Source organism: Carassius carassius, chromosome 38, assembly GCF_963082965.1.
Source record: "Carassius carassius chromosome 38, fCarCar2.1, whole genome shotgun sequence".
Classification (NCBI taxonomy): Eukaryota; Metazoa; Chordata; class Actinopteri; order Cypriniformes; family Cyprinidae; genus Carassius; species Carassius carassius.
The window spans coordinates 25,163,634-25,187,224 of NC_081792.1; the positions used below are offsets into that span (position 1 = coordinate 25,163,634).

Genomic DNA, 23,591 nt, shown 5'->3' on the forward strand with positions numbered 1-23,591 from the left:
TATATACGCTATTGTCATGTTCTTTTCTTCTTTCAACCCCCTCTGTGTGAGTTTTGCAATATTTTAGGGTGTTGTAATTGAGTTGGTTGCAGTATTTGATTGTGTGTCTTCATTCACAGAACTGGCTGTATGATACCGACATGAACATGACATTAAAATTAAAGTTTTGATTTTTATTTGGTCTGGACTAGTAATGCAATTAAAAATTTGCAATAACTCCTATGTGGTCAGGTTTTAAGATTTTATCTTTTATCTTATGAATGTAAAAATCGACTCAGGGATGTCTATGAATTATTGGCATATCAACTAAAAACTATATATATTTGAAATATTTTACTCTATGTTGTATAAAAAGTATTTGTGGGTTGGTGTGGTCTTTCATATGAACAGTAAATGATTGTTTTTACTTGATTCTTTGTGAATGTCTGTAAATAAACATTGTCATTGAAGCTTACTTTATGAAAAGACTCAACATGATCTACCTGCTTATGTCCTTTTTATAACAAATATTTTTTTTTTTGCCATTTATACTTTATACAAATTAACTTCAAATTGCATTCATCAGATTGCAGAAATGAAATGCTAAACAGTAATCGGGTCTAGTTATTATTTTAGCAGAAAAACAATCATTTTAACACAGTCCCAAGTCTCATTTATCAATGTCCATCAGAAGCACAAAAATCATCTCTGTACATGATGCTTGATCGGAGGAATAATGTATTAGAAACAAATTCAAATGACTTTTCTAATTTAAAATCCATTTGTGCCTGTCCGAACAATTTTAATAAATAGCTCATAATGAAACCCAATCATAAACAATTCAGACTGCACTGAAGAGACTGACGTCATTTTGAGCTATTTCTAACATTTTGTATGCCTGTGTATGCTTACTCTTATTTTTTATTTTTTTGCCTTTGGCATGTTTTGTTTTATAAATATTTTGGAGATAGTGTTTCACAACATTTCAGTAGTTGATACCATTACCAATATTTTATGATACTTTATACCAATATTGTTATCACAACAAAAATAATGTGCGAATAAAAACACTTATTTAATTAATAATAATGATATTCACACCAATAATACTAATAACAACACTAATACTTTTAGTGTTTATTATAATTATTTTTGTAGCAAAATATTATTAAATCATTAAAGGTGCGGTATGTAATATTGGCGGTTGAAATGGGTACTGCAGTCCAAATTCAAAATATTGTTTTTCCCGCCCCTCCTGAGTTTTCACTCAGATTGAGGACAAGCAACAGAAATGAGCGCAGTGCATTTGACAATTGAGGGCGACGAGCCTTACACTGTAAGTTGATTTATCCTCGTTTTTAAATAAATAACACTAAATACTTAATTTTAAAATGACAAAATGTACCACCGTTTGAGCACTGGGGGCCTGCTGTGAAGTGAAGTGCTGCTGGAACTCGGGCTCAGAGGGGAAGTGGAGAGAGCAGACCATGCAGCTAAACACAGAGCCGGTCAGACTCGACTGACCGCTGCACACGTGCTGCTGCAGCTCCAGCTCGCTCGTCAGAGTTCAGTCACCGTTCACACACTTCCACAAGCACACTTCTGAAAACACGTACAAACACCATCAGTACTAGTACACTGCAGCAAACAGTAACAGAATCTAATTTACTTGGATCGGTGTTCATTCCTGTCATTACCTGTGTGATTGGTTATCTGGTGTTTCAGCACACTCTTTCGGTGGCTAAATGTCTTGTCACACTGCAGCAGCGATCTAACGGCTTTGTTGCCCTGGGCAGAAGCGCTATCAGGGTGAGCCGTACGATTGTGGTACCACAGACCAGAGAGCGTCTGTGAGGAGACTAAATTATTATTTAAAAAATATAGATCTAAAATAAATAAAATACAAATATTAGAAAAAAAACTATATATATATATATATATATATATATATACAGTACAGACCAAAAGTTTGGACACACCTTCTCATTCAGATAGTTTTCTTTATTTTCATGACTATGAAAATTGTTGATTCACACTGAAGGCATCAAAACTATGAATTAACACATGTGGAATTATATATGGAATTATATACATAACAAAAAAGTGTGAAACAAATGAAAATATGTCATATTCTAGGTTCTTCAAAGTAGCCACCTTTTGCTCTGATTACTGCTTTGCACACTCTTGGCATTCTCTTGATGAGCTTCAAGAGGTAGTCACCTGAAATGGTCTTCCAACAGTCTTGAAGGAGTTCCCCGAGAGATGCTTAGCACTTGTTGGCCCTTTTGCCTTCAGTCTGCGGTCCAGCTCACCCCTAAACCATCTCGATTGGGTTCAGGTCCGGTGACTGTGGAGGCCAGGTCATCTGGCGCAGCACCCCATCACTCTCCTTCTTGGTCAAATAAACCTTGATGCCTTCAGTGTGACTCTACAATTTTCATAGTCATGAAAATAAAGAAAACTCTTTGAATGAGAAGGTGTGTCCAAACATTTGGTCTGTACTGTATATATATATATATAATCAATATAATCAAAATATATATTTACATATTTTTGTATTAGATTATATAAAAGTATCAAGGTTTCCACAAAAAGAGTAAGCATCTCTATTACTTTTAATATTGTTTTAAAGGGTTCTTTAGCAGCAAATCAGCATATCTGAATAATTTCTGAAGGACCATGTGATACTGAAGACTGGAATATTAATGCTTAAAATTTAGCTATGCATAACAGGAATAAATTAAAATAATTAATATATATATATATATATATATATATATATATATACTATTTTTTTTTTACTTTTTTCATATTATTACTTTTTTTTACTGCATTTTGATCAAATAAACATAGCCTTGGTTAGATTTTTTTTTAAAATCTACTCAAAAAATCTAATGTTTATAAATATAAATGTTTTGCTTGAAAAGTGTGCCTGTGTGTGTTTGTTTGTTGTCTCTTTGACAAATTGCTTTTGTTCCTCTTTTATAAGATACTCTGGTAAAGTGTCTGCTAAATTAATAAACATAAATTGAAAATAAATGCCACTGACTTCGATCATTTTGTATCTAATGCAACTATATTAATATATTTTTGTGTGTAGAAACTACATTTTGTCTTTCTAAGCTAATTCCACAAAAAGAGAGGTTACACTGAAGGTGTATTTTCTGGTGGAGAGAAATACTGTATCATTCAACAGATGAAGTGTGATGTTCTGTGTGATGACGGGTTTTTCTACCGTGTGTAGACGCATGTGGTTCTTCAGAGACGAGGTCGCAGCAAACTTTGCCCCACACTCCTCGCACTTGTACGGCCTCTCCTCGAAATATTCTGTGCGTTTATGATACAAAAGTCCTGAAAGATATAAACATGGAATGCATAAAGCGGTGCTGACATAAGAACGATTGGTGATTGGATCATTTTATGTCCAAAAATAAACCAACAGACCTTTCAAAAAGTAAATAATTGGGATTTTTTAAATAGTAATTTTGGACTTTTGCATGTTTCATTTTACAGAGAAAATGTAGATGTAATGTACTTTTGACATTTCAAAATGTTTTACCAGTGAAATTATAATTGAAACCAATTTTGATACTTTTGCAAAAAGTAATATGCAAATGAAAACACTTGTTTATTTAATTAATTAATAATAATAATAATAGCAATGATACTAATACTAATAATGCAACTATAAATAGTGTATATCTTCATCATCATCATATTAATTTAATAATCAATAACATAATATTTAGTGTTTTCAATAACAAATTAGCTTAAAGATAAAATTATTGATGTATATGAGTTTAATTATATTAGTAATTAAATATTAGTATTATTATTCATATTTCATTCATAATTGATATAACAATATTTATATTATTATTTACCATACTAATAATTAGTATTGTATTGCTATTATTATGACATTTGTTATATAAATAATATAAAACATTTAATTATATTTAACTTTATCATTATTGTTGTTGTAATTATATATTAATATATAAACACTATTATACTACTAATTACAAATATTATTATTATTATTAAATTTGTAATATGATAATATAAATATTTTTGATTATATTTAACTTCAACAATCGTTGTTGTACTTATTAAAGTTAAATATTAATATATATACTATTATACTACTAATTACAAATCTTTTTGTAATGATTTGAATATGGATAAGATGTAAAGGTGTAAGATTTTCCATCAGATGCATTCAAAAGTGATGCCAAACTTTCGTATCATGATCAGAAATCTCTATATACAGAGAAGTCCTCCACCAGTATGTTTGAGGTCTTTCAGCTGTGGGAAGTTCTGCTGGTTGGCAGACAGCAGCTGGGAGAGTGAACTCTGAGTCACGACTCAAAACTCTCTCCACAGTCTGTTGAACTGACTCCAGCTCGCCATCGGCTCTCCGACAGCTCTGGAGAAACTGGGACACACAAAAATAATGTTATATAATGTTGTATATTATTTTATATACTGTACTTATGCTCCTTTACCACAAAAACTAAATTCTGTAGAAAACACAACATTATGCAATTACTGTAGTTTATTATTCTAATTTATAGTATGTTGAAAATGGTTAAAGGTCCAGAGTAGATTATTATTTTTATTTTTTTTATATTCATCTGTGCATATTATAGAGAAATACTTTTATTCAACAAGGACACATTAAATTGATCAAAAGTGACAGTAAAGACAATTATATAATGTTACAGATGTTTTCTATTTCATATAAACACAGTTCTTTTGGACTTTCCATTCATCAAAGAATCATGAAAAAATTGTCACCATTTCCACAAAAATATTAAGAAAGGTTTTCAACACTGTTAAAAAGAAATGTTTCCTGAGCACACAGGATTACATTAATTACATAAAAAATCGTACGGAACTTAAACTTTTGAAAGTTTGTGTTTGTATATTATATATATATATATATATATATATATATATATATATATATATATATATATATATATACATATATATATATATATGTATATATATATATATGTGCGTGTGTGTGTGTGTGTGTATGTATGCAAATTAAAGCAACTAAAATATTTATATTGAATGAATTTAGTATATTTTCCTTCATTTTTTACCTCCGAAACTTGCTCTGTCCCATGATCCATTGCATCCAAACCTTGTTCGAGCAGGGTAATGTCACTGATTGTTTCCAGAATGAGTGATTTGGGCTTGAAGAGCACACCTATGTATTTACCTAAAAAATGAAACAGCTTAATATTTATAGGGCTAATTAAAATGCTTATTTTTTCAGAATTTACTCATCCTTTCAGTGAATTTCAGAGTAGTGACCAAAAGCAGTGTGTTGATTCAAAAGCTGTTTGACACTCACTGGTTTGCAAAAGTTTTTGAGCGTTTGGTTTCTCCTTGACCTCCTGCATGAGAAGCCGCAGCTCTGGACTGTGTGTCTCTGTCCACAGCAGAAGCCTCCAAACAGTCAGCGCCTGCAGTGAACCGTCCAATGCTGCAGATATCAGCCTTCCAGCCACCTCAGCATCTCCTGTCTCTGCCAGCAGAGCTCCATTACACTGAATGGACACAAATATATATGTTTAAAAGCTGCTTCCTTTAATTGAATTCACTGTAAAACTCCAAAAGTTACCTCTTTCTCGTTTGCATTCATATCTGGACCCATTCTAAGGCTCAACAAATCAATCCCACTCCTGTCTTCTGTTGGTTTATCTGACAAAGAAGCAGTCATTAGAAGTGTTAGCTAAAGGAATATAGTGTATGATGAAATGGATGTTGCCACGTTTTGCTCTTCATTCATAACCTTGCACCTTTCAGGGCCTCCAGAACCTGAAGCAGATCTGAGGAGCTTTCCTTCACCTCAGGCAGCAGCATCAGAAACGTTTCTTCACTTATGGTCATCTCTCTGAGTTTAGATAACAACCTTTCCACCACCTCTCCAGAGGATGGAGCAGAACAGCACTGCAGCACTACCTTAGGAAGAACAGACACTAGTGAAAGAAATTACATGGTTTGTAACAATGTAACAACTCCATCAAGACATTTTTTTTTTTTTTGCTTTTTGCTTCTGGCTAAAAAACTGTTTCTTATGGCTAAGTAGTCCTCTATCCATAATGTTGCTTTCTCCAGTGAAAAATGCTAAGATCAGGCAACCTTTATAAGCAAAAACAGTCCAAAACCGATCTAATCAAAAAAAGTTGGTGGATTCTGATGTAAGATTACAACAGGGGATAGACGTTTTCACTGGAGGAAGCGTTAATACCACTGATCTATATATGACTATGTTCTATATTAAAGATCAGTGGTTAATACAGATTATCTTGGCCAGAACACATATCTTTTTTCTTCACAAGACGTTAATTGATGGACGGGAGTGGTGTGGATTACTTGTGGATTATTATGTTTTATCAGCTGTTTGGGCTCTCATTCTGACGGCACCCATTCACTGCAAAAGAGCAAATTTGGTAATTTTACATTTCTCCAAATCTGTTCTGATAAAGGAAACTGTCTGAGGGTGAGTAAATCTTCAGCAATTTTTTATTTTTGGGTGAAATATCCCTTTAAGAAGTGAATAATCAGTTACATAAGACCTTTTATCCCTTTTTCACAATTACTTTACTTTCCCTCGCGCTCTTCTGGAGACTGTATTCCAGATCTCAAGAACCTTAACATATGACTGTGCATTCTGTAGGTTTTTTTGTGATACCAGCTTGATTTCGGGAGATCAACTAAACTGCACTGTCCTCTAAACATAGAAGTAAACCTAACTGATAAAAACCTGTGGAATACAGTGATCTCAAACAGAAATGTCAACCATTAATTAATCAAACTTTTACCTTCAAGACTGTTCTTGTCCCTATTAACCTGTTCCGATTCAGATGACTCCTTAACACAGTCACGTTTTACAACTTGAGGCTCCATCCGTTTCCACAGAAGTCTGTTTCATGAGGTCACTGAGAATGTTCGTACAACCAACGGCCACATCATACATCTGCAAGCTGTCTGCAGCGGCGATGAGACTGGTGAAGTTGTGTTTCCCAGGAGGCAGTTTACCAGTCTACACCATGTCCAGGAGAGAAGAAAACTCACTGGAGGACAGCAGATCTGTGTCAATCGAGATGCTGTCAGAACCTACCAGAACAGACTTAAATAACTTACTGGAGGCCTCCAGCACTAGTTTGTGAACCGGGTGCATGGTCTCACCCAACAGGATGGAACAGTCGCAAAACTGCTTCTCTTTTCGTAGAGCACACAGTTGCTGCATGAGCTGTCGGCTGTAGTTTGGGAGCTCCAACTTGTACCTGAAGAGAGGGACAAGAGAAAAGAGAAAGAAAAAAGAGAAAAATGCATCCAAATTAAGTGTGTTAATCTGCAAAGTGAAAATAAAATGTAAATGGGCTAAAAAAATTATGTTTTACCTTTAAATAAAGTTTATTTTTCTCAACCCACTGACAGCTATTCATTCTTGTTGTAAGCATAAACGTAATACATTTTTATACATTGCAGTTAATATCATAAATTATTTTGTGTCATAAGTAAACGTGTCTAAGTCATTCTCCTGCTCAATAAAATTTTTCTTGATTTAAGAAAGTTTAATATTTATACTAGAAAGCAAGAGTTTATGCTTAGATTGCCCTTTAGTTTTATATATATAGTGAAATATTCATATACTGTTCCTAAATAAAAGTAGGTTCTTGACAGAAATCTACTCATCCACAGTGACTAGACTACAGCAAATGTTACATACATCTCTGGTTATGACATAACTGCTCTAAAAGCGTATGATTATTTTGACAAGTAAAATGAAAACACAATACATCAGCTGTTAAAATAACTGACTGGGATTCATTTTAGCCTGTTTATTCCAAGTATGATCATAAGGATATTGCTTCACATAATATATAATAACTTAAAGGGCAGTAAAAAATGCAATTAGAGGATTTTTATTTTTATTACGACAACAACGAAAACTTAACTACATAAGCTAAATGATGCCATAATCGCGTGCAGTGAGTGACATTTCAGTTTTCAGCTAACCTGACATACTATTTGGTGCAAGTCTAAAAAATAAAACCAGCAAAACGTACAAACAGCACAATCTTAGAGCAAAATTACTGTGCCTCACACAGTACACTACAGCTCCGCACTTCCTCTTTACCTTTAAATTCAAATGATCCGGCTCTTTATTTAAACTCATTCGAAGGACAACATTGCCCAGCGCATGCGCGTTAAAAGTTGCGTTCCTTTTATATACGCATGCGTATAATGAACAGCTGGTTTTTTGGGAAGCTTTGAAAGGATTAGTAACACACAAATTCTCCTCCATAAACATCAACATGTAGTCACGTACACGCACTCAAAAAGCTTTATGATTTTATGTATAAAAATGCACGAATATTATGTGTTTTGATTACATGAAAATCCCCTTTATTGCATTTGAGCTGTATTTTGTCTTGAATCTCTACACAGATAGGTTTATAGTTTTAAAGCAATCCAAAACATTTTATTTTTGTATTAACCACTTGGGACCCAGCAGTTCAATGCTGTCACCAGCAAAAGATCAAATAAAATAACGCATCTCAGTTCCTAAAATTAGATGAAAATATATTATACATTTATTATAATATAGTTATAGTTTTAATCATTCTTGGGGACTTTAATAAAGCCAATCTCTCCTGTGAACTGCCAAAATACAGACAGCATGTTACCTGTCCCACCAGAGACAGTAATATACTGGATCACTGTTACACCACAATAAAGGATGCATATCACTCTGTTCCACGAGCAGCTTTGGGACGTTCTGATCACTGTCTGGTTCATCTTATACCGACCTACAAGCAGAAACTTAAATCTGCTAAACCTGTAGAAAAGACTGTGAAGAGATGGACCAGCGAAACAGAGCAGGATTTACAATCTTGTTTTGACATCACAGACTGGAGCGTTTTTGAAGCTGCTACCACCGATCTGGACGAACTCACAGAGACTGTAACATCCTATATTAGTTTCTGTGAGGATATATGCATTCCTACCAGGACTTATTTAACATTTAACAATGATAAGCCATGGTTTACAGTAAAACTCAGACACCTTCGTCAGGCCAAAGAGGATGCCTACAGAAATGGGGACAGGGTCTTGTACAATCAGGCCAGGAACACACTGAACAAAGAGATTAGAGCGGCTAAAAAGACCTACGCTAAAAAGTTGGAAGACCAGTTTACTTCCAACGACTCTACTTCAGTTTGGAGAGGACTGAGAGCCATCACAAACTACAAGACACCATCCCCTTGCACTGAGGCTAATCAACGACTTGCTAACGACCTGAATGAGTTTTATTGTAGATTTGAAACCCCCAACACCCACTCTGACCATCTCCCTACACAACCTCCTGCAATCCCCCTCTCCATACCTCCTGCTCTTCAAATCTGTGAAGATGATGTGCGCCAGGTCTTCAAGAAAAACAAAAGAAGAAAAGCACCAGGCCCAGATGGCGTTACACCAGCCTGTCTGAAAACCTGTGCTGACCAGCTGGCCCCCATCTTTTCACAGATCTTCAACAGATCTCTGGAGTTGTGTGCTTACAGACAGGAGGTTGAGCAGCTGGCTGTCTGGTGCAGTCTTAACAACCTGGAGCTGAACACGCTCAAAACAGTGGAGATGACTGTGGACTTTAGGAGAAACCCCCCTGCACTTTCCCCACTCACCATCATGAACAGCACTGTGGCTGCAGTGGAGTCATTCAGATTACTGGGAACCACCATCTCTCAGGACCTGAAGTGGGACAATCACATTGGCTCCATTGTGAAAAAAGCCCAACAAAGGTTGTACTTCCTTCGCCAGCTGAGGAAGTTTAACCTGCCACAGGAGCTGCTGAAACAGTTCTACTCAGCCGTCATTGAGTCAGTCCTGTGTACTTCAATTACTGTCTGGTTTGGTTCAGCTACAAAATCAGATATCAGAAGACTACAGAGAACTGTTCGGACTGCTGAAAGGATTATTGGTGCTCCCCTGCCCACCCTCCAAGAACTGTACACATCCAGAGTGAGGAAAAGGACTCAGAAAATCACTCTGGATCCCTCACATCCAAGTCACCCCATCTTTGAACATTTGCCATCTGGCCGGCGCCTCAGAGCCGCAAATACAAGAACAGCAAGGCACAAGAATAGTTTCTTCCCCCAGGCAATCTACCTCATGAACAGTTAAATGTTTCCCACTTAAAATTATGCTTATGCAAAAATGTGCAATATCCTTATATTTATTTGTTACCCCTCCATCCTAGAACATTCCTGCATCTCACTCAATCCTATTCCATTATCATTTATAGCACAATTGTTTATACACTTATTTATTTGCCAATTTGTAAATCTCCTTTAATTTTTGTTTTTTTTGTCTGTGTGTTGTTGTCTCTGTTTACTGGAAGCTTATGTCACTAAAACAAATTCCTTGTATGCGCAAGCATACTTGGCAATAAAGCTCTTTCTGATTTCTGATTCTGATTATGCAACTGTGATAATTAGATTTTTATTTTGTAACAAACATCTCAGGAACATTTTAGCAAGTTTTCAGTCTTAGCAGTTTTCTCCTTAAAGATGTTTTCATCTTTTGGAGAGATGCTGCAGTTGAACAGGGCCACATAAACTATAAAATGTGTTTTTTTTTCTCCCTAAATAAATAAATACCAGCCACTGTGTGTATTTGAGTGAGTGTTTTTCAGTGCAGGTTAAAAACATGTACATATTTCATTTACATTGATATGAATATAGTGATATGCACAAAATAGTTATTATATATATATAATACTATAAGTCAGTATGATATGATCCCCCCCCCACTGTTTTAAGATGCTGAGTGGACAAGATGCATACAACCCTACAACATACACATTTAACACAAATAAATATAAATGCTATAAAAGTAAAATTTCTGCAATTGTTCTATGCATAAACTGCACATCTGAAGATGTAAAAAGAATATTTATTGCCCATATGAAAGAACATACAGAAAAGTTCACACAAATGCCTGCTTTATATTTCAAGTAGCAGAACATGTCTAAACTATTTAGCAATGCTGTAATATTTCCCACTTCTGGAAATGTGTCTTATTTATCCTCATCTTTTTAGGCGCCTCTCCACTTCGGTATTTTGATGAGGTTATTTACTTTAACGAAACAAAGACTAAATATTTTTTTAATATTCAAGTTGCTCATGCATTCTTAAATATGTACGAGCTCTATTGCAGTGCCATCACAAGCTTCTTTTCAACAAAGAATTTACAGAGACTTACTGTTTTACACACAAAATATGATCAGACCATAATCTCTGAACATGACATTGCAACAAACAAGGAGGAATTCTTATTTTCCTTGAAATGGAACGTCCTTTAAGGAAATCTCGACCCGTATTTTTCACAGTCATGTTAAGTACGACCACAAAATCTTGCAGAATGCATCAACATCTTTCAATATTAAAAGCGAGCATGATGTTTTAAAGCAAAATGACACTTTTGAGTTGTTGCAACATTCAACAACAAAATAAAAAATAAAACCAAAAAAGAAAATAAAAAGACTTCCCAAGAATGAACATCTATGTGTAATTCAAGCTTTATCCTTGCTCAGACATCGTCAGCATTGTTCCACATCTGGAGCCTCACTCAGTGTCCTAACAGCCCAGTGCCTGAAAGATAGGAAACAAATATAATAGAACATGAAAAATGTTTGATAATATTATGTGTCTGGATTCTTGCACAAAGGCTTTGCATGTCTGAAATGATCACAATTGCGTATTCATACCTTTAAATCCTTCTTCAGGCATACAGACTAGGAGAAAAAAAATGCATCAAAAAACAGGTGTTGAAAATGAGACATACTGGTAAGAGAATTTAATCTTACATAAGCAGCACTTACCTTGATAAACATCATCCATTGCAGCATAATCAGCAATGGGTTCATCAGCCTGTAGAGGAAAAAGGCTAAGTAAATAATTCTTTAAAACAAACCTACATTACTGTTTACCAATTTTTTTCTTTGAAATAAACACTTTTATTCAGAGCACGCATTATTAAAAGTCCAAACATTTATAATGCTATTTCAAATAAAATGCTATTCTTTTGAACTTTCTATACATTAAGAGACCATAAAAAAATTACCAGATTCCCCAAAATATTAAGCAATATTAATGATTTCTGAAGGATCATGTGACGCTGAAGCCTGGAGTAATGATGCTGAAAATTCAACTGTAATAATATTTTACAATATTACTGTTTTACTGTATTTTAGATCAAATAAATGAGCAGAAGAGACTTCTTTCAAAAACATAGCCAATGTGAGAGAATGAGTCGAGAGTTACCTTAAGGCAAATGATGCTCTCTGGGATGACTCCAAGACTTCCTAGTGTGGCGGAGTCATCTGTTAAACAGCGTCCGTCTATGGAGAGGTTTTGGTCGAATGGAGCCACAGAGAATGCATGCATGATCTGTGGACGCAGTCAGTACAAATAAGACTTCATGCTGCATCACATAAAACAAGGCAAATACTTAATAGTCACTGCACTAACAGACCTGGATCTTCAGCTCCTTGAGTGTCTGGTTGGCAGAGACTATGAGGGCTTTCTCCCCACGGAGTTTCCTGTGCCTTGTGCTCCTCCTGATGCCTGACTTGGAAGCGGCGTTCACAGGGACCATAGAAAGAGAGGTGCTCTCATCCAGCTTCTGCCGTTTGGCTCCAACCTCAGACTGATTTAAAAATGGGGGCATGAGACATACATAGATATAGAGACATACATAGACATACAGACAGACAGTCAGAAAGTCATGCATAGACAGTCAGACAGACAGACAGACAAGAGATCATGTTTAAACATACCTGACTGAAGTCTGGATCTTTCTCTCCATCCATCTTTGGCTCTTCCCTTTCGTCTTCTACATCTGACCCACTCACACTGAACTCAGGAGCTGATTCCTTAATCATCCACAGGAGAGAAAGAAAAGGGCACAGATGTGTTATTCCTGGTTGCACATTCATAGTGTTTCTGGTTAAATTGAGGCATGTGATCATGCAAAAACTCACCCTTTTCTTGTCCGTGACTTTGCGGACATACACCGTGGCCTGTGCGTACTCCCTCATGTCCCTCTGCTGCTGGAATATGAAGCCTTCTCTGCATTCCCGACACAGATCTAAGAGCACAACACACATTCTCACATGAAATACAATGTTTGTTTGAGGGACCTTGGAGAAACTCCTGGCTGAGGGTTGATAATTTAGCTCACCTGGATGAGTCTGGTATAGGACATTGCCATTGTCTTGTGTTTTGTCATGAATCCGACATATGGAGATGGCCTGGTCCACCAGAAACATTTTGCTGATCACCTCCCATTCATCAGGCCAGAGAAGTGCTATACTGTGCATTGACAGACACAAACACTCAGACTTGAAACTGCTTTTGAAATGGATAGTTGATTTTTTTTATAAAAATGTATAAAGAAACGTACATTTGTTTACAAGTATGGCTTCCGTAATATTTTTAAATTGTAAAAAAAAAAGAGTCTCTTATATTCAGAGAGGCTGCATTTATTTGATTAAAAACACAGTACAATTGTACATATTGAGAAATCATTCTAATATGCTGATTTGCTGACATTTGAGAGGTTAGGAGTGTGAGTTACTCACTGCTGAGCGTCTCCTTGCAGCATGGAGTCATATGTGAACATGAAGCCTCCGTGAGGACAGAGCAGGAGACTGTTCCCCACATTGGACACTGGGTTGCTCTTTGCTGGCCTCCTGTGGTGATCAGGTATAACAGAAGATATTACAATAATTTAGGACATATCAAAATGAACCATATTTAACCTGAAAAATTATCTTAGTAATCACAGAAATGTAAAAAAATAAATAAAAATAATTACCTGATAAATTTCCTCCATTCATCTACAAAGTAAAGGGGTACAACATACAGAACATCTGTCTCCTAAAACATAATTCAAACCAAATTCAGTGAACTGAAAATAAGAATGAAATGTTTATATTCATCCTTTATACTCTAAGACATTTATATAATACTCAAAACATCAGGGAAAAACCTGAATCCTTTATTTGTGGAAACTGGTGTCACCTGTGGCCATTTCTGCAGTGTGGGCCGATTCTTCTCCTGGAAGAGGTTGAGCAGGGAGCTCTTTTGTTCGTTTGCCATCATTCTATTCAAAGCCTCATTTTCTTTCCCTTCTCTTTCCAGCCTCTGAAATACACAATCAATCTTAAAAACTTTGCCCAAAAGTGCTCAGTAAGCAGCTCACAAGGTTTGAGTGTCCAATATGACAGTTGTGCATTAATTTATTACCATGCATTGCTGACAGGCCTCGTTATTTTGCGTGAATTCTGGAGCTTTGGGGAAATACATCCGCAGTTTATTCCACACCTCAGCAGAAACCAGCCGCCTGTCATTCTCTAGTATATTCAGACCACCTGAGGCAGAATGAAACAACACAATTACATAAACCAAACTTGCTAATGAATAATACACAATTTCAATTATTTAAACTAAATAAATATTCATTTATTCAAATGTTTCATTCATATAAAACGTTTATTTAATGACAGCATGTTTGTGCATGACTAAAAACATTATTAAACAGGATAGATGCACCACAAAATATTGTAAATGTTTCATTTAGCTTTCAGTTTTATCCACAGAGAAAACAAACCATGATAACAGAGAATGTCTTCATTAAAGTTCTTCATCTCTTCACCATCCCTGTCTTCATTATCTCCTTTAACTCCATCGGCTAACAAAACGACAAAAAGATAATAACTAAAAGACAAAAGTGAAAGCTACAAGCAACATCTGTAAGCCTCAGTACCTTTAGCTGCCGCACTGCTACTTTTCTCTCCGTTAACTTTGCTGTTGTTGTGTTTGGTTTCCTCCTCGTCTTCCTCTAGCTGGTCTAATGCCAACTGTCTCCAGCTCCTTAGAGAAGCCTTACCGATCCAGAAACCTGATTCATCACTAAATACACCCAATATAAACACCAGATCAGCTTCAGCAAAAGTCCACTGAACTCAATTAGCAAAGCTATTATAATTAACTGAAACTAAAACCATAAATAAATCAAAATGAAAAACATTAACTGAACTTTTTTATTTTAGATGCCAAGGCAATATTTATTAGATTTAACTTGCACTAAAAATGTAAATAAAAGAAACTATTAAAAATGCAGAAACGTCAAAATTAACATGAAAATATAAAATATAAAATAAAAGCTAACTCAAAATCATAAAAACTATAACTGCACCTACTAAAGTGAAATAACAGTATCTGCTGGAGATCCAGGTTAAAAAAGCAGCTAATGTGCACTCATACCTTTTCAGGGAAGTTTTGACAAGATTCATGACCTCTCTGTAGTCTTCATTCAGCTGGTTCTTCAGTCTGATCACCCGACATCGCTGAGTGACACAGTCTCTGCAGAGAGAGGACTCTAAACAGCATCCAGGATCAATGAATACATGGATAAAAACACAGTAATTAAATTAAAAGTTTTGACGAAAGGAATCTTACGGCCTAGTCTAGAAACGCCTCCGTAGCGGCTGAAAAGAAGATCAGCGGCCTTCGAAGATATTCTTTTGACCTCTCCGATCTTGTCTGGGTGCAGTTTGCCGTGGGAGCACAGGAACTGGCTGTTGTCAATTTCCTTGATGGACGTGGAGTCATCAAGCCATTTCTTGAGCCACTCCAGAGGCACAAACTCATACGACAGGCCTATGACCACAAAGGAGGATCCAAACATTCATTTCTTATTGAAAATTAAAATGAATGCTTTTATACAAATACAAAAGCCTTCAAACTGGTTACACTATTGTTCAAAAGTTTGGGGTTAGTAAGAAATTAATACTTTTGATCAGAAGTCACAGTAAAGACTTTTTAAATGTTATGAAACTATTTCTATTTCAAATATGCTGTTCTTTTGAACTTTTTATTCATCAAAGAAATTGTCAAAGATTTTATAATGGATGATAAAATTATTAATCAGTGCCACTGTTTTTAACACTGAAAATATTTGGAAATGCTTCATTAGTAAAAAAAAAAAAAAAATCAGCATATTAAAAGCATCATGTGACACTGAAGACTGGAGCAATGATGCTGGAAATTTAGCTTTGCATCATAGGAATAAATAGCATTTTAACTTTTAACAATTGTTTTTAATTGTATAGAATATACCAAAGCATTACTTTTTTTACTGTCTTTGATCAAAAAAAGCCTTGGTAAGCAGACGAGACTTTTAAAAACAAAATTATAATAATCGTACCAATCCCAAACCTCTAAATGGCAGTGTAAATATAACAAACATATTTTTAAGATTGAAAAAAGGGAGATTTAAAAGTTCATATTTTCAGAGAAACTAATGCACGGGGCATTTTTACGGACCGTCTTCCGTGGGTAACAATTCGTAGAGCTCCTTCACCTCCTCATGTTTGGCTTTGCCTTTGTCAACACTCTGCTTTCGCATGTCTGCCATTTCATTGCACCACTCCTCAAACTTCTTGTTGTCCTGGTCAACCAGCTTCTGGAGGAAAGCTAAAAACCAAATGCATCTTAAACATGTAATATTGTAAATAGATAACACTTACAAAAAATACTGTGAAATAAATAGACAAATGTGTAAAATTATACATCCCCCGCCCAAAAACCACTCAGAAATGTGATGAGTTTTTCTCATTCAGTTTTTACCTGGTACTTCAACGTTAGTTTCTGTTTGTTCAATCTCTTCTGTCTGTCGTTTATACACTAACATGTACGCGTTCCTCGAACAGTGATAGCCTTTGCTACATTTTGGCTTTCGGGTTTGAGACTTGGCGGTCTCGGCTGCAATGTAAATAAGGATAAGCAATTAAGTATACTTTTATATTTTCATGTTTTTAGAACAGTAAAAGCAACACTAAAAAAGTAGCTACAAAAATGACACATCATCCAATGTAAAGTGTCAAAATGTGTTGTTACCGATGTCTTCCTCAATGCCCAGCTGAAGTTTCTTGCCCTCCATTTTCTCGATCTCTTCATCATTGAATTTGTACCAGTCATTAGTGTGGGCGTCTCTTACATGAGCGATGTAGTGTCCAGAGTATGCACTCACGCCACGATGAATCAACACCGCACTGAGCTCATATGTACACACCTCTTCTGAAATAAGAGAAAAAAATCAAGTCATGTAAATCGATTACAATTTCCTGTTCTGTATCTCAGATCCTTAAATGATAAACATTATTATCCAAAACATCTGAAGTCAGTAAAAAAAAAAAAAAATGTAATACTTTTTTTTGCTCAAAGTATTGAGCATTAAACTGATCAAAAGTGACAGCAAAGATTTTACATTGTTAAAAAAAATATTTCTATTTCAAATAAATGTTGCTCTTTACAACTTTTTGGTCATCAAAGAATAAAAGATTACTGTTTCCAAGCGATAAAAAGTAATGTTTCTTAAGCAGCAAATCAAAAACTGGAGTAATGATGCTGAAAATTCAGCTTTGCCATCACAAGAAAAAAATACTTTTTAAAATATATTACAATAGTAAACAGTAATTTTAAATTGAAATAATATTTCATAATACATCTGTTTTTACTGTGTTTTAGATCAAATAAATGCAGTCTTAGTGAGCATAAAGCCCCTTTCACACTGCACGTCGGACCCGGCATATTGCCGGAACATTCCCGGGTTATCTTCTGTGTGAAAGCAACCACGTCCCGGGATTGATTCCGGCATTGAACCCGGGTCGGGGACCTAGTAACATTGCCAGGTTCAACCCGGGATGAGTGCTGTGTGAACAAAAGCCAGATCTAATGCCAAGTCGAAGTGATGACGCGCGTTATCGCACGACTCTTTTACCGGCTGTTTTGAAGGAAGATCAACATTCGCGAAGAAAAAAAATGTGCAAACTGTAATGAAGCAGAGATCAGTTTGTTCCTCACTTTCTGCGCAGACGGCGAAATCGTTCGCTTGCTTCAGTGAAAGTATAACGTGCCTAACGTTTTCGACTCGTACATTAGACGTCACGTCCTGATGTCACGTGTCGTTATGGGATCTTTACGGGTTGTGTGTGAAAGCACCACATATCCCGGGTAATTACTGGCTGTGTGAAAGTGCAAAATCTAGCGACCCAGGAACAATTGCCGGAACACTTTACCCGTGTATTTGCTGGAATGGCAATGTGAAAGGGGCTTAAGAGACTTTAAAAAAAAAAAAAAAAAAAAAAAAAAAAAACATATTACATACTAAATGCACAGCATACCTTTTCCTTCCAAAAATGGCCCCATGTCAAGAACTTCAGGAAAACTAATAAAGGTGTTGAGCTTCTTTTTATGACCACTTTGCCTATAAAAACAGAGAAAGAAATTATTAAAATGTCTATAAAATATTTGGTAACAGGTCTGATAATTGATGAAATATGCTACTCGCCTATCAAAAACAAAACGCATGAGCTGAAAATTGAGTGTGCGGGGAAGACTCTGGAGCTTGATCCGACGCGTGGCATTCTGTTTACTCTGACAGCTCTCGCAATAGTAGCGATTATCACCTTCCAGCTTCTCCTCCTAAACAGCATGTGAAACACACACTGAAACCCATAATATCTGATCTACATAGACAAATAGAGCTTGTCAGGTACAGAAATGTGAGCAGTCACCTTAAGAAACTCTGTAACACACTCCGTGAGGTTTTTGTGTCCTTGAATGTTCAACTCTAGCTCATAAAAGCGTGACGGTAGAGGAGACTCTCGTCCACATTTGTTGCATCTGGCATAACACACAAAAAAGCATTAATTACTGTATTATTACATTAAACAAACATTGTTTATATCATACACTGAACACATCACTCACAGGGAGAGTATTAAAAAACTTAAATCTGAAAACAACATTTATTTAAAATAACTTACACTGTAACATAAGAGAACTGTCCACAGAACTGCTGTTGGATGACATTTTGTAGATTTGGGTCCTTCTGCTTTGAAAGTGTGTCTTCGAGAAGTGAGAGGAAGAGTTTGGAGAATTCCTGAGCATCCTAAACACACGAAAACTGCCTTTTGAGCATTTCCATGAGCTACAGAGCACTCCAGCATGCTCCATCTTGTGCTGGCCTACCTGCTGTTGTCCTGTGTCGAGCCCAAGAGCCTTCACCAGCTCCGAGGGGTCGATATACCGTCTGTTGCTGTTCTGTAGCAATGCAAACAGATACTGGAGATGTTCACATATCGTCCGTGGTTCATAATCTGTTGGTATGTAGAATAATGTGCACAAATTAGAAAAGTACATTTCGATAAATGGGGCTTTTCAATGTTTTAAAGCATATTCAATACTAAAAGTAATGCACTCAACATTGTAATAGGAGTCAATAAATGGTAACCGTCACTACAGTAAACAGCATAATATATTTTTAAAGCATGTGGACAATAAAACTATCCAAGCTTTAAAGGGGTAATATGATGCGATTTACATTTTTCCTTTCTCTTTGGAGTGTTACAAACTCTTGGTGCATAAAGAAGATCTGTAAAGTTGAAAAGACTAAAGTCTCAAATCCATAGATATTGTTATTCAAAGTTAAGACTCTGCCACTCCCCTCCTAAAATGTCTCATTCAAACACACCCCGCCATTTCTACATTACTATGTGGAAATATTTATGTAATGCCACAAAAATGTTCACGCAAAGAAAGAAGCTGTGGTTTCAGTAACCGCAGTTAGTGTTGAAGCAGCCATGTCAGGGAGATGTGTGTGTATCTAGGCGAAAGCAAAAGCACTTTATTTGGCCTTCTGAAAGTAGATGCATTTAAGAATCTTTAAGATTACTTACAACAGAACAGCAACGCATTTTATGGACGACTGTTTCTTGAACCTAGGAGAGGATGATATCCTGACTTTGCCACGACAATCTGGTGCTTCTGGATCAGCTACTGTAAGTATGTTTTGTTATTAGTTTAATTATTTGCTACTGAATGGTCAAATGCGGGGTTTTGTGCGTTCATGTATGTGTGTGTGCGCATGCGTGTGTGTGAGAGAGAGAGAGAGAGAGAGAGAGAGAGAGAGAGAGAGAGAGAGAGAGAGAGAGAGAGAGAGAGAGAGAGAGCGAGAGAGTCACATAGTGGAGTCAGCTGTCTTAACCGACCGTGGATTGTGTTCTGCAAACACATACAAGCTTCAACATTGTGTCTGTCACACCACTCTATTCCTGTTTCAGGCTTGAACTGATGGTAAAACTAAGGACATTATTAACTGTCTTTACATTTATTATGAAAGATGAAGCTCGCGATTATTAAAAGGGCCATTACATTTCCGACGAGTGCTTGCGGTGATCGGCCAATCACAATGCACTGGGTCAGTTTTCCAATCAGAGCAGCGCTTGTCATAAGGAGGGACTTTGTAGAAAACGATCCGTTTGAGAGAGGCGGGGCATAGAGGACCTACAATAATCTACAGGATTTGAAAAATGTGTTTTTTGAACATTAAATCATGTCAACACATTCTGTTACACCAAATACACAAAATAATGATCTTTAAAAAAGCATCGTATGACCCCTTTTAAAAAAAGACCCTCACCTGAATCCGTGTTGTGCCCTTCTGCTCTGGAATTCTGAAACAGGTATAAGGCTCTGCGAAGCTCCAAATTGTGGAACCACACCTGGAGGAACGTGTTCACGTAACATGTGGCACCAAGATTCGTCAGGCCCACAAATGTGTTCTTCAACAGAGAGAGCAATCACAGACAATTGGAATGTTGATGTTGATGATGTTGACACATTCGTCAAAATAATATGAAATTACACACAAACACACACAAATGTTGCTATTGTGAAACTAAGACTATTAAAAATGATTTTAATATCTGAAATAAAGCTGAAGAAATCAAATTTTAACTAAAATTAAAATGAAAACTAAAAATATAAATAAAATAATATAAAAGCTGGATTAAAACAGTAATAAATACAATAACAGAATATACATAATACTAAAATAACACTATATCATTATTTATGTATTAGCATGCTACAGATTCACCTACTGTACGGTTTTCATCATTTTAAATGTAGGTATACCATTTGGCGTACCTTATCTCGTCTTTCTGAATTTGGGTCATCGATGCTGTGGAAGGCATTTTCATCGATTTCTCCCAACCATGATTGCTCCCCAATACCAACCAGACAATTAGGATTTCCTTTACAGTTCCTCCTGTGTGGCAGAAAAAAAATATAAAAAATTTAGGGTGAGATGGCAAAGTGATTAACACATTTTCACAGTTGTTTCATTAAAACTGTGTCTTTAAATCAGAATTTCAGTCAATGTACTCAACAGTATAGAACAGTAAACACAGATCATTATCGCCACCACATTACCTGCATGTCCCCCTTTTGCATGCCAGCACGGCAATCCTATAAGCTAACTCAATATGTTCATGTGTGATGTCCTCTGGTTTGACCGTCTCTGCCCACTTCCAAGCAGCTTTTTCCAGCTGCAACCGAGGAGCCATTCTGCACCAAAAAATAAAATTCACAAATAGAGTTACACATAATTCCAGCAAACAAAATCACAACATACACCTGAAAAGGCATATACACATAGCCTAAAAGGAGAAAACACAAAAAAAAACCAAGCTTTTACACTGTTACACAAAGATTACATAATGCACACGACAAAATATAAAAACACAAACATCTTACACATAAAATCACATCACACCCACTTGACAGATACACATATCTGTGTGATGCACAGGCCTTGCATCACTGGTCCAGCATGCACACAATTTATGATTTCACCCCACACGTCAAAAAACAGTTAATTTCCATGACAGTTAATTTATATAAACAAGCAAACAACTGACAAGCACAGAAAATAATATTCAAGAGACACCACTGACTCCCCATTAGCACACACATTTTTGATTATCCCGTCAACATAACTCACAATTTAGACATAAAACATACCGTCAAAAATAAATACGGCGTTTTACGGGCTCAGCACAGCTGTATTGTTTTATAAATCTATAGTAAACACAATAACAGTCAATGATTTGATGGAGACTGCTAAAGCTGCGCAGTTAGCATGCTAGCAGCTAGCTCTCGACTTATTTTCATTAAATAAATGCAACTGGCGTGAATTTACCAAGAGATTCTTGACTGTGAAGATGCTTTCATAAATATAGGAATTTTAAATCACACTTTATTGATGGTACGTTTGTATTTAGCGCCCTTGCGTCGGCTTTTATATAAATATTTTTGTCCCTTCGTCAGTTTCAAACTTCTATGAGACGTACGTACTTACGCGTGACGTAATCGCGGCGTCTGACGTCAGTGCGTCAGTGGGCCGCTCAATGTTGCAGTGTTGTCACACATACCAACATACTATTTTCCTTAATTTTCAAGCTACTCGGGGGAAAAAATACAACAGATTGAGCTGTTGAAATGCAAAATAAAGTCTTGAAAATCACCAGATAATATGCTTTTTTTGAGATAGATGCCATCTGAACTCATTTCCCTTGACATGGAAGACTGAAGTTACAATACAAATTGCACTATACTAAACAGGTTTCTGTTAATTTCCTCTTTGTAATATTTTTAAAAAATATATTTTTATTTATTTGTTTTATTATTATTTATTTATTATTATTTTCATCTTGGAAAAGTTAAAAAGATGGCATAGGAATGTGTTTTGTGGGAATTGTGCCCAAATGGATTCCCACAGCAGATCATGAGACACATTCAAACACTTCAAAGAGAAAAGTCCAATAAAACTTATAAAAAGAAGCGTTGTTAAAAGTCCCACAGGTTTAAAAGCTTTTATTGGACTTTAAACTTTTGATCTCTGAATGGTGACATGTCATATGGAGGTTTCTGTGTCACATGAATGAATGAAGTCTAGAGAAAGGGTATTTATCCCAAACTGTGGAATAATGGCTGGATGTTCTTTGTATTTGTTATGGAGGAATTTCGGCCAAGCAAGAAATATCAGAATGTTTGTATGCATGATCTCCTATAGTTTCAGGTCCCGCAGCGTCTTAAGTCTGGATTTCATTATGCCTTCACCACAGTGTTTGATTGTTATTGTTTTTATTGTTATTGTTTTAGTTTTAGTACCCTTTTTAAAGATTTGGACACATTTGACTGAATTTATTTCTAATCAACTTAAAACCTTCTGATCTAGGTTTTCTTAAAAGCTTGAATTTTTTTGGTAGAAAAAATACAAACCAGGTCTATGTATGTGTGAAGTGAATAAGGGTCAGCAATAGGACGTATTCAGTATACATATGACCTTCACTGCATATGAACTTCTACATTTTGCACCCCATGATGCACCTCGTGAAGTAAGCCGAGAATTAGCGACTTTGAAAAGGCCTAAATATACCAAATAAATACAAAATTCAAATCACTTTAATCACAATTATTTTAAAATGAAAACAATACAATAATGAAGATTTAATATTTTTGTCCAAAACTTTAGCTGCCTATATACTTAATAAAACTCCACCAGACTTTTAGTGCTCTATAAATACTAGTGTGACAGATGTTTAGCCCTGTCCTCGGCTGTATATGGTGCTTGGGTAGGAGCAGCTTTGGGGGGGTCCTGCACGGCTCCTCCTT

At 35.9% G+C, this 23,591-nt stretch overlaps 2 protein-coding genes across 6 annotated transcripts; both read right to left on the reverse strand.

Moving 5' to 3' along the window:
* Positions 1-4,201: 4,201 nt before the first annotated feature.
* On the reverse strand, positions 4,202-8,207 carry LOC132119086 (uncharacterized). Its single transcript, XM_059528837.1, has 7 exons — positions 8,144-8,207; positions 7,189-7,286; positions 5,796-5,954; positions 5,618-5,697; positions 5,348-5,543; positions 5,094-5,212; positions 4,202-4,417 (listed from the first exon to the last, which is right to left on the reverse strand). Exons 2-7 carry the CDS (start codon positions 7,247-7,249, stop codon positions 4,202-4,204), a joined length of 831 nt encoding a protein of 276 aa, XP_059384820.1. The 5' UTR covers positions 7,250-7,286; positions 8,144-8,207.
* Positions 8,208-10,936: 2,729 nt separating this feature from the next.
* On the reverse strand, positions 10,937-22,294 carry LOC132119632 (ubiquitin carboxyl-terminal hydrolase 48-like). 5 transcript variants are annotated; one of them, XM_059529765.1, is made up of 28 exons: positions 22,117-22,268; positions 21,939-21,995; positions 21,348-21,482; positions 21,063-21,183; positions 20,554-20,695; positions 19,104-19,231; positions 18,899-19,023; positions 18,647-18,755; positions 18,254-18,554; positions 16,968-17,147; positions 16,698-16,832; positions 16,395-16,544; positions 15,528-15,728; positions 15,333-15,447; positions 14,833-14,978; positions 14,677-14,757; positions 14,313-14,437; positions 14,088-14,210; positions 13,882-13,943; positions 13,646-13,756; positions 13,246-13,376; positions 13,046-13,152; positions 12,842-12,937; positions 12,538-12,711; positions 12,327-12,452; positions 11,885-11,933; positions 11,771-11,797; positions 10,937-11,654 (listed from the first exon to the last, which is right to left on the reverse strand). In XM_059529765.1, exons 3-28 carry the CDS (start codon positions 21,479-21,481, stop codon positions 11,632-11,634), a joined length of 3,222 nt encoding a protein of 1,073 aa, XP_059385748.1. In that variant the 5' UTR covers position 21,482; positions 21,939-21,995; positions 22,117-22,268; the 3' UTR covers positions 10,937-11,631. The 5 variants fall into 5 exon arrangements, with proteins under 5 accessions (XP_059385748.1, XP_059385750.1, XP_059385749.1 ...); XM_059529767.1 differs by lacking the exons at positions 21,939-21,995; positions 22,117-22,268 and adding an exon at positions 22,276-22,294; XM_059529766.1 differs by lacking the exon at positions 21,939-21,995.
* Positions 22,295-23,591: the final 1,297 nt, after the last annotated feature.

Bases quoted from the DNA above. Each gene is read 5' to 3' on its own strand.
- LOC132119632 (XM_059529767.1), bottom strand. From the start codon at position 21,481: ATGGCTCCTCGGTTGCAGCTGGAAAAAGCTGCTTGGAAGTGGGCAGAG. The intron at 21,184-21,347 runs GTAATGTGGTGG...TCTGCCACACAG, and splicing joins TGCAAAAGGGGGACATGCAG to GAGGAACTGTAAAGGAAATC. The intron at 18,555-18,646 runs GTGACTGCTCAC...CATGCTGTTTAG, and splicing joins GTGTTACAGAGTTTCTTAAG to GAGGAGAAGCTGGAAGGTGA.
- LOC132119086 (XM_059528837.1), bottom strand. From the start codon at position 7,249: ATGCAGCAACTGTGTGCTCTACGAAAAGAGAAGCAGTTTTGCGACTGT. The intron at 5,955-7,188 runs GTGAGACCATGC...TTCCTAAGGTAG, and splicing joins CGACTGTTCCATCCTGTTGG to TGCTGCAGTGCTGTTCTGCT. The intron at 5,698-5,795 runs GTGCAAGGTTAT...CTTCTTTGTCAG, and splicing joins GGTTCTGGAGGCCCTGAAAG to ATAAACCAACAGAAGACAGG.